Source organism: Balaenoptera ricei, chromosome 21, assembly GCF_028023285.1.
Source record: "Balaenoptera ricei isolate mBalRic1 chromosome 21, mBalRic1.hap2, whole genome shotgun sequence".
In the NCBI taxonomy this organism is placed as follows: domain Eukaryota; kingdom Metazoa; phylum Chordata; class Mammalia; order Artiodactyla; family Balaenopteridae; genus Balaenoptera; species Balaenoptera ricei.
In genome coordinates, this window is record NC_082659.1 from 13,505,052 (window position 1) to 13,518,357 (window position 13,306).

General features: G+C 38.3%; 1 protein-coding gene across 10 annotated transcripts in view; it reads left to right on the forward strand.

Annotated features, from left to right (window-relative positions):
- The first annotated feature begins 75 nt into the window (after positions 1-75).
- PRIMPOL (primase and DNA directed polymerase) overlaps positions 76-13,306 on the forward strand; it is a 71,447-nt gene continuing 58,216 nt past the window's right edge. For 7 of the 10 annotated variants that reach the window (XM_059909779.1, XM_059909775.1, XM_059909777.1 and 4 more), the window contains exons 1-4: positions 76-321; positions 5,914-6,152; positions 8,108-8,205; positions 9,092-9,221. In XM_059909779.1, the coding sequence (XP_059765762.1) occupies positions 5,973-6,152; positions 8,108-8,205; positions 9,092-9,221 (408 nt within the window). In that variant the 5' untranslated portion in view covers positions 76-321; positions 5,914-5,972. The remainder of the gene's footprint in view (positions 322-5,913; positions 6,153-8,107; positions 8,206-9,091; positions 9,222-13,306) is intronic. The other 3 variants (XM_059909772.1, XM_059909774.1, XM_059909770.1) reach the window with 3 other exon arrangements.

Sequence of the window (13,306 nt, forward strand, 5' to 3'; positions counted from 1 at the left end):
GAACACCGCCCCCTCACGGTCCCGCCCCGCCTGAGGACGCCGCTCCGCCCGAGAACACCGCCCCCTCACGGGTCCCGCGAGCTCCTGGCTTCCAGGTCCGCTTCCGGGCCATTCTAGGCCCTTCCCGGCCTCCGCTCCCTTGCAGTCCGCGTCCTGCCCCAGAACGCTGTCGTCTCACAGGCACGCGCTCTCCCCACTTCCCGCCCCGGCCCCGCCCCCGCGCCAGGTTTGAAGACTCGGTCCCGCCACGGTGGGCGGGTCGTGTGTCCTGCCAGCCGCAGAGGACCCATGGCTTCCCGCCCACGGCGAGCGTCTCTGGAGGTAAACGGAGGGAAACCCGAAGGCCTCGCCGGGTCCTGGGGGCAGGGAGAAGGGAGTCACGGGCGGGCCCTGCGGGAGGACGGAGAGCGGGTCGCGGCCTGCCGGTAATCCCCGCTTCCCCTCGGGCGACCGGAGGCCTTCCCTTAGGTCACCCCGAATTCCCTGTCCCGAAACCAAAAGCTTTAACCGCCCTGCTGGGCCTCCGCCTGTCTTGGGTCACGAACTCTTTTCAGACTCTGAGTCATTTTCGCAGAAGAATGTACCAACCCAATTGAGCACGAAATTCTCCATCAAATTTCAAGAGGTTCAGGACATTCTGACAAGTCAGGGGCCCCAGGTGAAGAACTCACCCACTTCCAGCACATTTGTTTACTTGGGTATAAATCAGGGCGCTGTTTTGTTCACAGAGATGAGTATGGCTACCGTTCCTTGAGTGCTTATCTGTGCTCTTACATTGTGGCAATGCATTTTCTTTTTCTTTCAGCAACCCCTGCAGGTAGAAATTCCAGTTTCCACCTGGGCTTAATTAAAAAGGCTAAGTGGTTTGCTCTTGTTAAGGGCTACACGAGTTAAACTCAGATCCCAGGAATAAAACCCAGGCCTTTATCCCTCCCAAGTTGAGAGAGGACCAGTATTTGGCAGTCCTTTTTCTGCTGCAGGAAAACTGAAGAATAGGACCCGCTTCCAACCTGCGCAGCGGTTGGCATGCAGTTATTTGTAAGGCAGGCACTAGTGTACTAGTTTTTTTTGTTTTTTTTTTAAAGATGTTTTCTGGCTTTATTTATTTATTTTTGGCTGTGTTGGGTCTTCGTTTCTGTGTGAGGGCTTTCTCTAGTTGCGGCAAGCGGAGGTCACTCTTCATCGTGGTGCGCGGGCCTCTCTTGTTGCGGAGCACAGGCTCCAGACGCGCAGGCTCAGTAGTTGTGGCTCACGGGCCTACTTGCTCCGCGGCATGTGGGATCCACCCAGACCAGGGCTCGAACCCGTGTCCCCTGCATTGGCAGGCAGATTCTCAACCACTGCGCCACCAGGGAAGCCCTGTACTAGGTTTTTTTAACCAGTACTATTACCCCGTATTGATGCTCAAACCCCTTCCTGTGCTAAACTTTCTTGCCAAAATTACGCTCTAGTTAAAGCAGCAGCAGCAGCAGCGGTTTTCTGTTTTTGTGTAGGTTACACTTATTAGTCTGGAGAAACTTTAATTATAGTAAAATAGCTGGCTAGAAGCAATGTTGGAAGTTTCTTTTTACAGAGGCGTCTCGGAGGTGGCAGAACCTGATCTGGGCCTGGGAGGGGAAGACTTCAGGACAGATGAGTGGGGCCTTCCGGGGGAGGGAAACGTGCAGGAGGGCTGCTGGAGTGGGCCAGGTGCAGGCAGTGGTCATCATCATTCATTTGGTGAGAAGGCTGAACAAGAAGAAATCGAACGGTAAGTGGTTGAGGCCCAGATTCTGGAGAGTTTGGACTTCTTGAGGTAAACTTTAACGTGCATTAAGTGATGCTCTGAATCATTAATCAGTGTCCCTAGGAAAAGCTATGAAAATGGTCTTTTTAAAAAAAATTTTATTGGCGTATAGTTGATTTACAATGTTAATGAGTTCGTTTCAGGTGTAGAGCAGAGTGATTCAGTTACGCCTGTATTCATTCTTTTTCAGATTCTCATATAGGTCATCACAGAGTGTTGAGTAGAGGTCCTATGCTGTACAGTAGGCCCTTGTTGGTTATCCGTCTCGTAGATAGTGTGTGTGTGTTCATCCCAAGCTCCTGATTTACAATCCCCCCCCGCCCCCCGTTTCCTCGTTGGTAACTGTGAGTTTGTTTTCAATATCTGGAAATCTGTTTCTGTTTTGTAAATAAGTTCATTTGTATCATTTTTAAAAAAAATTAGATTCCACATATGAGTGATGTGATATGTCTTTCTTTGTCTGACTTCACGTAGTATGATAATCTCTAGGTCCACCCATGTTGCTGCAAATGGCATTATTTCGTTCTTTTTTATGGCTGAGTAATATTCCATTGTATATGTGTACCACATGTCTTCATCCATTCTTCTGTCGATGGACATTTAGGTTGCTTCCACGTCTTGGCTGTTGAGCATGGTCTTAAGGTGATTAGTCTGGCAGAATTAGGCTGTTTGGATGGGAGATCCTGTGGGGATGGTAGAAAGGTGGAACTGGAAAAAACTGTACCGCTGGATGTTTTCTTCCTTATAGGAGACTTCTGGGAAGTTTAAATATGAGTTACTCTGTTCAAGCATAGACAGGCAAGGTGACTAAAGTAGGAAAAAAAAAAAGTCAGTTAGTATATTTAATAATTTTGTAAGGTGTTATTCATCCGGGAAGTAAACTATTATTACTGTAAATGAAGTTTAATCACATACTTTATTATGAATACTTTAGCAGTGGGAGAAATAGTGTAAATGTATTACAAGAGGCCGTAAAGGGAATTATATTAAGAAAACATTGCCAAATACCAGAACATTACTAAATGGTAGAACTGGAACATATATGCAGAAAACACAAGATACTGTTGAGTCAGTCTGTTCTCAGGGCAGAGGGAGAAGTTCGAGTTGGGGAATAGGAATTGACTTGTGATTAGACAAGAGAAGAAACTAGGAGAACTGGGCTAGAGAGAGCCATGCGAGGCAGGCTTCAGCTGTCCCTAGAAAGCAGTAGTCGTGAACCATGGGCCTCATGGCCCAGCTGCTCCTGGGGACCAGGCCGTCAGTGTCACCGACGAACAAGTCTAGGCATAAACGTCTGGAAACCAGGGCTGCTTAGGTCAGCTGTCTGAGTCATCTCCTCACCCTCCCTCTCGCTGTCCCTTCTCCCACTATAGTTACTCTAAAAAGACTAAGCCAACCTTTTTTCTAGCCTGACCACCTTTAGTTGTAAAACTGGTATCAAAAATGGTTAAACAATCATTCCCATGCAATGCTAAGAAATAAATAATAGAGCTCTTAAGCCTGCTATTTTAAAATACAACAAACATTTTTCTTTGGGTCTTGGAAACTTACAAAAGTAGTTATGGTCCCTGTGTGAAAAGGGGTTTTCATGTGTAATTATATGTATATAGAAAAAGACAGCACTATTTCCCCACCAGCATTTCTGGAATGGTGATATGTTCTCCCAGGGGGTAGGGATGAGGAATATGATAGTCCAAAACCAGAATACCAGATGCCTTCCTGTTCTCCATTTCCTTTGCTTTTAATATTCAACCCTGCTGCTTGAATAGTCTAAGCCCCAGTTGTCTTTCAGCCCAGCTGTTAAAATTTTAAAACTGTGCAAAGAACAAGGGGGCATAACATATTTTGAGCTTCTCTCTTTTTTTCTGTTGACGTGCGTGGTTTCCTCCGTCCAGTAAGTGTTAAACTGGTTTTCCATTGTGACTGTGACTTTCATATATGATATACTCCCATGGTCATACCAATATTTTTACAAAACCAGAAAAAATTTTCCCGATGTCGTTGTAACTAAGTGTGAATATCCACATGGTTATTTCTAGTCAGTTATTTGCTAGATACTAGAGTCATTAATTCACCTCTGATCGCATTATGTGTTTATTGTCTTCGTTAAGTAATTGGTGGGCTTTATTAAAGTTAGTCAGTTTCTTAGAAGAAAGTTTCTCAATTAGGTTATCTAAATGGAGGGGATTTTTATCTGTGCGTGAAGCAGATTAAATAAACTAATACTCAGAATCTATCTAGCAATAAGGAGCCCTGTCACATATATTGAAAAATTAACACAGTTGTATTAAAAATTGCCCCATCTCTTCAATCCAAAGAAATTGTATTCCTTTCCTAGGCATATCTGTTACGAAATTTATGTTGATAGCTTTAGAATTTTATTTCTGTTTCTTGGTTTATAATTTATAATATCCATGTGGATTAAGTGTAATTCTGAGAGTATAATCTTAAGTCTGTTATGGTTGAAGTCAAATTTGAAATCTATGGATAATATGCCTTTTTTTCTAACAATGCATGAGGATATTCCTACCCTCTCTTAATCTTTTTGGGTGATTCTGTTTTTCTTTCCAGGGAATATTTCATTTGCCAATGAGTTTATGTTGCAAAGTTTTCTGCTAAAATTCAAGAGCATATTTATCAATGCAAGTACTAGCTAGATAGGCATTGACAAAGGTAAATAGGGATTTTACCTTCAAATGCTTTAGCGTATGATATTATGTCACTTAAAACCTAATATATCTGTTTTCTGCATACATAAATTACAACATAGTTGATGTTAGTGAAGAAGGAAACTATTAGTTATTTCTATTTCTGTGTAAAACCCAGGCCAAAACTTGCTGGCTTTAAAAACAACAAATTAATTTTTTCTTAGAGTTCTGTGGGTTGCCTGGGCAGTTTGCTGGATCTCTCACCTGAACTCACTCAGGCTTACTCAAACATTGAATTCAGATGATGGCTGGATGATCCAAAATGGCTTAACTCACGTGTCTGATAGTTGGTGCTTGCTATCAGCTGGGGTACCTTGGTTCTTCTCCAGAGAGCCTTTTATCCTCTGTGAGGCTAGAGTTATAGCATGATGATTTCAGAGCAGGACTCCACGATAGCCAAGTCTAATGCAAAAGCACTTATTAAACCTCTGCTTGCTTCACATTTGTCGATGTGACATTGGCCAAAGCAAGTCACATGGCCGAGAGTCTGTATGGGAGTGGGCTTAGATGGCATCTCTTGATGGGACGAATGCCAGAGAATTGTCCCCATTTTTTCTCTATACTGGAAGCTTTTCCCTCCTCTTCTAAAAACCTATCCTTTTTCCTTTGTAAGTAAACCGTAATCCCAAATTGGAAAAGTGTTGCCTGGTCCCCTTACTTTGGCATGGCTAACATGGAAGCATTGTATGCAAACAAAACATATATCATTAGGAAACGAGGGTTAAAATGTAATCATTTCAATTGACTCATCGCAAAAATAGTCATTAAATTAACAGACTAACATTTATTCTTTTTTTTAAAGTCATGCTTATGATTACCATACATCCCAAACCAAAACTAGCTGATATTGTAATTCCCATTCATACACTGGTTATCCTCCCAGCTAATAGTTGTTTGAGTAGAAAAGAAGAGCAATGGGCAGGAAAAAGAGGAAAAGGGAGCTAAGAGCTAGACAGTGGTGCCTAGAAATGAATTCTACACTAAGAAATAATAGTACTGGAATGATGCCCACCATCTGGGTGAGGTACGTGGCACTTGATGCAACAAAATGGTTATAATAAAAACCATAGTGATGCAAAAAACACTCATATTTACATGAGGCATTGGAATTTGCAAAACATTTTCATGTGTTATGACATGTATCCTCAAGATAACTACATAAAGATCATGTTGATCCCCATTTTGCAGCTGATTACAATTTAGGGAGCTTCATTAACCTGTTCAAAACTGTAGCCCTGTTAGATGGACGAGCCAGGATCTAAAGATTTCTGATAACCAGCCCTGTCCTTGTTTCACAATAAAACTTCACGCAAAACATAAACTGTAAAGCAAAGAAATAAGCAGAAATGAGCTTTGAAGTTTTACCAAACAAAATACATCTTAAACAAAGAAACTGACGTCCATGTTTGTTTGTTTTAGTAGTAATTGACAGACATCCTATGTGGGATAGGATTTAGTCTCCCCATACTTCTGAACCAATGAAGAGAAAATGGGAAGCGAAACTGAAGCAAATTGAAGAACGAGCATCCCATTATGAGAGGGAACCATTGTCCTTGGTGTACAGACCAAGATTGTCTAAGCCAGAAGAACCACCATCCATTTGGAAACTATTTCATCGGCAAACTCAAGCTTTTAATTTTGTTAAAAGCTGTAAAGAGGTAATTTTTCTCATCTTTTTTTAGGGCTACTATAACTTAAGATTTCCAGAAAAAAATCTTTTGTTTGTTTTCATTTCAGTCCACATATTTTACCAGAAGAATTTAATTGCAGTCTCTTTGTACTATTTAGGAAAGATATCCATGAATCATTAACCATTTACTTTATATTAATAATGAAAAAAATGACATGTCTAGTGCCAAATAGTTTGAAAAATCTGTAATGACATAGAAATGAAGCTATGCTTAGAGGAGAAGTGACTGTATTCATGGACTGAAAAATAATAGAATGAGTGTAAGAGTTAAACTAAAATAATACCCACAGAAATATCAGGGAATGAGTAAGTAGAGTGTGAGGTTTTTTTTTTTTTTTTTGGTCTGCATTGGGTCTTCGTTGCTGCGTGCGGGCTTTCTCTAGTTGCAGCAAGCGGGGGCTACTCTTCGTTGCCGTGTGCGGGCTTCTCATTGTGGTGGCTTCTCATTGTGGAGCACAGGCTCTAGGTGTGTGGGCTTCAGTAGTTGTGGCTCACGGGTTCTAGAGCGCAGGCTCAGTAGTTGTGGTACACGGACTTAGTTGCTCCGCGGCATGTGGGATCTTCCCGGACCAGGGCTTGAACCCCTGTCGCCTGCATTGGCAGGCAGATTGCTAACCACTGTGCCACCAGGGAAGCCCGGAGTGTGAGATTTTAAGGATGAAATTAGGGATTGGAGATTTGAATTTAAACAATAGCAAATGAAAATGTCTCAAATGTCATAGCTTAGAGTTAATAAGCCCTGAAACTTAAATCATAGCACCAAAGCACACATGTTTTTTATCTTTCTACTGTCCCTTTTGTGCTTTGGAGTAGTAGAGTAGATTTATCATAATTTCCAACACATTAGGAAAGTGGGAGGAAGAAGTGCTTGCTACATCCTAGCCTCACAAAGGGAATGGTTCTCAGAAATAAACAGGTGTGTATTGCACATCTTTTTTTGTTGGGCACTGTGGGGAATATAAAGAAATATAATGAAAAGATGCATCTATCCAACATAAATCCAGCATAAATAAATTGTGATTCTGAAAATTGATGATATATAAAAACTCAAAATGCTAAAAGTATTTAAGGAGGAGGACCTTCTTTCCCTGGTAAAGAGAAGCTTGTTCACATCAGAATAGTTTAGGAAATAGAAGAAAAGCCTTTTGTGTGCATTTTGTGTAACCCTAATTCAGGTATCAGAAATTAAAATACAGATTCGTTTAATCTTGACTTCAAAAAAAATATAGCTGTATGATTGCTGGATTTACCAATCATCAGTTTATAAAATTTATCTCGAGAAGATTTTTAATAGGGTCGGGTAACTTAGTCTTTTTATGATTTCTCTCATGAAAATGGAAGTTTAGTTCCTTTGTAGGCTCAACAGCTACCTTTAGCTAAGTGGAAACAAAAGAACTTGTGTATTCCTTTTCCATGAGAAACAATAATTTATAGTTACTTGTTCTGCATTTTAAAACTTTCCTTAAACTTTTAAGATTTACGTACAAATATATTTTTTAAAACGGTTCTCATGTATTTTTATATACTCTAGGAAATTTATTAACTTTAGTCCAAATTATTTACAATAATGTTCAGGTAGTTTTAAAAAATAAGTTCTTTTTCATAAACTGGCAGATAAAACTATAATAGGAAGTCAAACGAGTGACTGAAAAATGATTTCTTTTTTTTTTTCTTTTTAGTCTGGATGTTCTAATTGTTCCTGCCTTGAACATGTATTACTTGAGTGACTAAATATAAATAAATACAAATAACTAGATTTTGATTGGCATAGATTTAGTGATTAATTTTCTTGTTTTCAATAATACAAATGTTCCAGGTTTTGAAAATTTGAATGATAAAATCTTTATGAACATTTAATAGCTACAGTTGATTTTAAACTTGCATTTTACTAATTTTTTGAATATTAATTTTGGTTTTATAAAGGACGTTCATGTATTTGCTTTGGAATGCAAAGTGGGCGATGGACAACGTATTTACCTCGTAACAACGTATGCTCAACTTTGGTTTTACTATAAATCCCGGTAAGTAGCTTTTAAAGGACAACACATTAAATTATATTTCCTTCATCTGGAAATGCTTGTGAAGTTAAATCAGGCTGCCTTGGCTTTCATAGTTCTCAGTCACGCAGTTAGTTACTACTTTACTATTAGAATTGAATTCTGGAGTTTCCTTGTGATAGCAACACTGAATTATCTCACCAGGTGCTAGGAGAGAGAAATTGCGTGTGTTTTGAATTCCTGTACCACGTGATGACACAATTCCCACCATCACTTTTCTTTGTTCAAATTACTGTAAACCTTTTATTTGTATATGATGCCACTAAGCAGTTTATCATTTACTAATCAGGTCAGCAGCTCTTCTTAATAACCCATCTTAAAGTCATACCTCTATATACCAGTGAGAATGAAACTGCACATGTGAGCATTGAAAGCTCATTGAAGTCAGGTGATTCAGAATGTATATAACCAGTGTTTAAAATATTCCTAATGAAAATATGGAACTTAAAAATTCTCATTAAAAAACTCATGGAATCCCAAGAATATGTGATTGTGGGATCGCAGTTTGATAAAGTTCTTAAAATTTGCTTCATGGTGATACAGAAAACAAATGTAGAAGTGTTACCTGATATCAAAATTATCTGTGAATAAGTAGCAGTATGAAGTTGACTATATTTTCCAGTTAAATAATGTTACAGAAAATGATTGTTACATCTTGTTTGATGGAAACTCTTGATACTGTGTTCCGTAAACCTGTGGTAAGCAGTTGTTCACTTTATCTTGTCTTCATTATGTCATAGTTATTTGTCATTAAATCACAGTTAATATACTATCTTGAGATACAAGAGCAACTTCTGTGATTTAAAAGGTGTGAGATATAAACCTAACAATCTTGAATTATTCAATTCAGAAGAACTCTCTTACACTGTTATGAAGTCATTCCTGAAAATGCTGTGTGCAAGCTTTATTTTGATTTGGAATTTAACAGACTTGCCAATCCAGGAGCTGATGGGAAAAAGATGGTTGCATTACTCATTGAGGTAAATTACAGACTCAGGTTTTTCTCCTTATATCTACCTGTATATTTTTTCATTCACTCATTCAGTCATTAAAGGAATCCAACCTATGTAACATATAGGTTCTGTGTTTCTCCTCCTTTTTCTTGTTACTCTTCCTTTTGACTTCGTTTCTTAATGTCACTTCTCTGAGTAAACTTCTGGAAAGGAGGAAGGTTCAGTTTATGCCCATATATTTCGTAATATTGCTGTATCAAAAAAAACTGAGAGGACTTCCCTGGTGGCGAAGTGGTTAAGAATCCGCCTGCTAATGCAGGGGACACGGGTTCAATCCCTGGTCCGGGAAGATCCCACATGCCGCGGAGCAGCTAAGCCCGTACGCCACAGGTACTGAGCCTGCGCTCTAGAGCCAGCGAGCCACAACTACTGAGCCCATGCACCTAGAGCCCGTGCTCCGCAGCAAGAGAAGCCACTGCAATGAGAAGCCTGTGCACCGCAACAAAAAGTAGCCCCGCTAGCCACAACTAGAGAAAGCCCGCGCACAGCAATGTAGACTCAATGTAGCCAAAAACAAATACATTAAAAAAAAAACTGAGAAAGGTGGCAGTTTGGGAATTTTCCATTTCTTAATTATATATTCTTTTACATTACAAATAGTTGACTCTGGTGAAGATTAGGTGAAGTAATTTTTACTGAAAAATTGAGTACTAAGATAAACTTCAAGAAAATTTTGATAAAAATAGTATCAGAAGTTTCGAGCTGGCAGAAATTTTGGAAACTATTCTGTCTTACATCATCATAAATGAGGAAGCTAAAGCCTAGAGAGACTTATTTCCAACTCCAGGTCCAACAACTAGTTACTGGCAAAACCTGGTCTAGAACTACAATTATCATTTCTCCTTGTTTTTAGCAAAGAGAAAAAGTGTAGTTCTAGTATATATTTTTGATTTAGCAGTGTCAACCAGGAAGTTAGTAATAAAAGGAATATGGGCTTGTGCAACTAAGCTCTATTAGGTTCGTTTATAAAATCTTTTAAGATTGTAGTGTATTAAGGTGTACTAAAATTATATTGACTATTATTTGGCCTCAGAGTAGGTATTAACATTAACTATTTTTTGTTCTAGATGTTAACTGTAGATGACTCATTTTATAATGTTAAAAATACATCCAAATTAAAATGTTTTTGATTAAAAGTATCTGCTGATTTTGTCAGATCTGTACATGTTTTATTTTAAATTTATTTGAAAAATGTATGCAAATACTGTTTTTTAAAAAAACATGTTAGCTTTCTCCTGACTTTGAAGCAAAAGAAATGTACATAAGTTCCCCCCAGCCCTCCCAAAAAACAACAGAAAAGTTATGTTTTTCTTAAGATAGCCATTGGACCCTTAAAAATAAATTTAAATGTTTTATTTCATTACAGTTGGTAAGTTGTATTTAATTTTTAACCTTAATTACGTTTTTAATAATCCATAGATATTGACTCTTTACTAGTGTATGATACACTTCTATGGTCTAAGGTAGGATTTGTTATGTGGGTTCTGTGTGGCCAAGAAGGAATTAAGATTCAGAGATTTTCACTAGCACTTTAATATGGTGATACTGTTAAAAAAGAAGTATTAGTACTTCATTGTATTAGAAACTAGAAACTTATCCCGAATGGAATCAACACTAGTGCAAATCCCATTTGTAACAAGGATTAATAAACACTGGTATGGCAAAGATCATGTAGGTGTTTAAATTATTTTCCTGCTAATTCTTTATACAATCTTATCCAAGTTAGTCTTGAGCAACTAATCTTTAACATCAACAGAAGTTGGAAAAAGTTGTAGAAATCTGAGTTTAAAATTATACAGCATTTTTATTTAACATGCTCATGTTGGTAGAAAAGTTATTAGGATTATTTTACTTAATATAACCTTTACAAATGATTATATTGAAATTAATTTCATTTACTGGTTACTTTGTATGTAACAAGTGTATAATACAATAAGTTCTTTTCCTTTAGCGTCTCTGCGTGAGGAGGCATAAGTTAGGTTAGCTGTTATCATAACAGATGGTTAATAAATAACTGGCTAATAATAACTAGTGATAATATGTAATGCCCTTTGATACAATTTTTAACTGACAATTCCAGTAAGCCACTTCTGCCAGATGGAATGACTTCTGGTGCTAAAGCATTTTATAAAACTATGTTGACAGGTAACATTGCTCAAATAATCATATATTTTTAACTTCTGGATTTTACAACTGAAATATTTAAATAAATAAAAAACTTTTAAAGTTGAGGTATAATTGATTTATGATATTATATTAGTTTCAGGTGTACAACACAGTGATTCAAAATTTTTACAGACTATACTCCATTTATGGTTATTATAAAATATTGGCTATATTCCCTGTAACTTAAAATTTTATTTAAAATTTAACTTGGGAAAAAGAACTTAAGGGGACTATGATTACTTTTATTATCTACAGTTACTACATTTATTCTGTATAGCTCCAAAATACATAACTAGACTTTATTCATTTATCAATATTTTTTCAGCCTCTTAGTGTCAGTGTGCCTAGGCATTAAGAATACAGTGGTTAGCCCAAAGAGACATGATTTCTGCCTTCACAGAATTTATCATGTAATGGAGGATAATAAGTTAGGATAAGATTTAGCTGCCATAATAAAGACCTAAAATTAAAGGGGCATAAACAAGATAGAAAGTTATTTCTCTCTCATGTAACACCTGGATGTGGCTCCGTTGTGTTAGGGGACTAGGCTTGTTGCTTTGCTGTTCCTAAGATGCCATTATTTACATTGTCCAAGATGGCTCAGCACCGCTGTGTCTACATTTTAGACAGTGGAAAATGGGGAAGGGGCGAGCATGCCCCTTTCCTTTAAGATTATAATGTAGAAGTGGATATTTTCCTTCTGCTCACATCCTGTTGGCCAGAACTTAATCACATGGCCACACCTTACTGCAAGGGAGTCTGGGGAACATGGTCTTTATTCTTGATGACCTCATATCTAGCGAATAATCGGGGTTCTATTTCTACAGAAGCAGGAGAGAACAGATCATGAGGGATATTCTCTATGATATAGAGGAAACCTATCAAAATAATCACACAACAATTGCAGCTGTGTAAGTACTACAAATAGAGGTAGAATATATATGGGGCAATTTGATGTAGATAAGGAAACTGAGGAAGCCTTCTCTGAGAAAGAATTTACTGAAGAAGAGTAGGATCAGAGAGTGTGATGGGAGGTGGTATGCTATTATAATACCAAAATAACATTAATAAACACAATTTATTGCATAACTATTAGGTATCTAAGTGTTTGGCAGTGTACAGACATTTTTGGTAATCCCAAGATAACCCTGTGTGGTGTTTCTTTTTTTTTTTAAACATCTTTATTGGAGTATAATTGCTTTACAATGGTGTGTTAGTTTCTGCTTTATAACAAAGTGAATCAGTTATACATATGTCCCCATATGTCTTCCCTCTTGTGTCTCTCTCCCTCCCACCCTCCCTATCCCACCCCTCTAGGTGGTCACAAAGCACCGAGCTGATTTCCCTGTGCTATGCGGCTGCTTCCCACTAGCTATCTGTTTTGTGTTTGGTAGTGTATATATGTCCATGCCACTCTCTCACTTTGTCCCAGCTTACCCTTTTCCGTCCCCGTATCCTCAAGTCCGTTCTCTAGTAGGTCTGTGTCTTTATTCCCGTCTTGCCCCTAGGTTCTTCATGACCTTTTTTTTTTTTTTTTTTAAGATTCCATATATATGTGTTAGCATACGGTATTTGTTTTTCTCTTTCTGACTTACTTCACTCTGTAGGACAGACTCTAGGTCCATCCACCTCACTACAGATAACTCAATTTCGTTTCTTTTTACGGCTGAGTAATATTCCATTGTATGTATGTGCCACATGTTCTTTATCCATTCATCTGTTGATGGACACTTAGGTTGCTTCCATGTCCTGGCTATTGTAAATAGAGCTGCAGTGAACATTTTGGTACATGACTCATCTTGCATTATGGTTTTCTCAGTGTATATGCCCAGTAGTGGGATTGCTGGGTCATATGGTAGTTCCATTTTTAGTTTTTTAAGGAACCT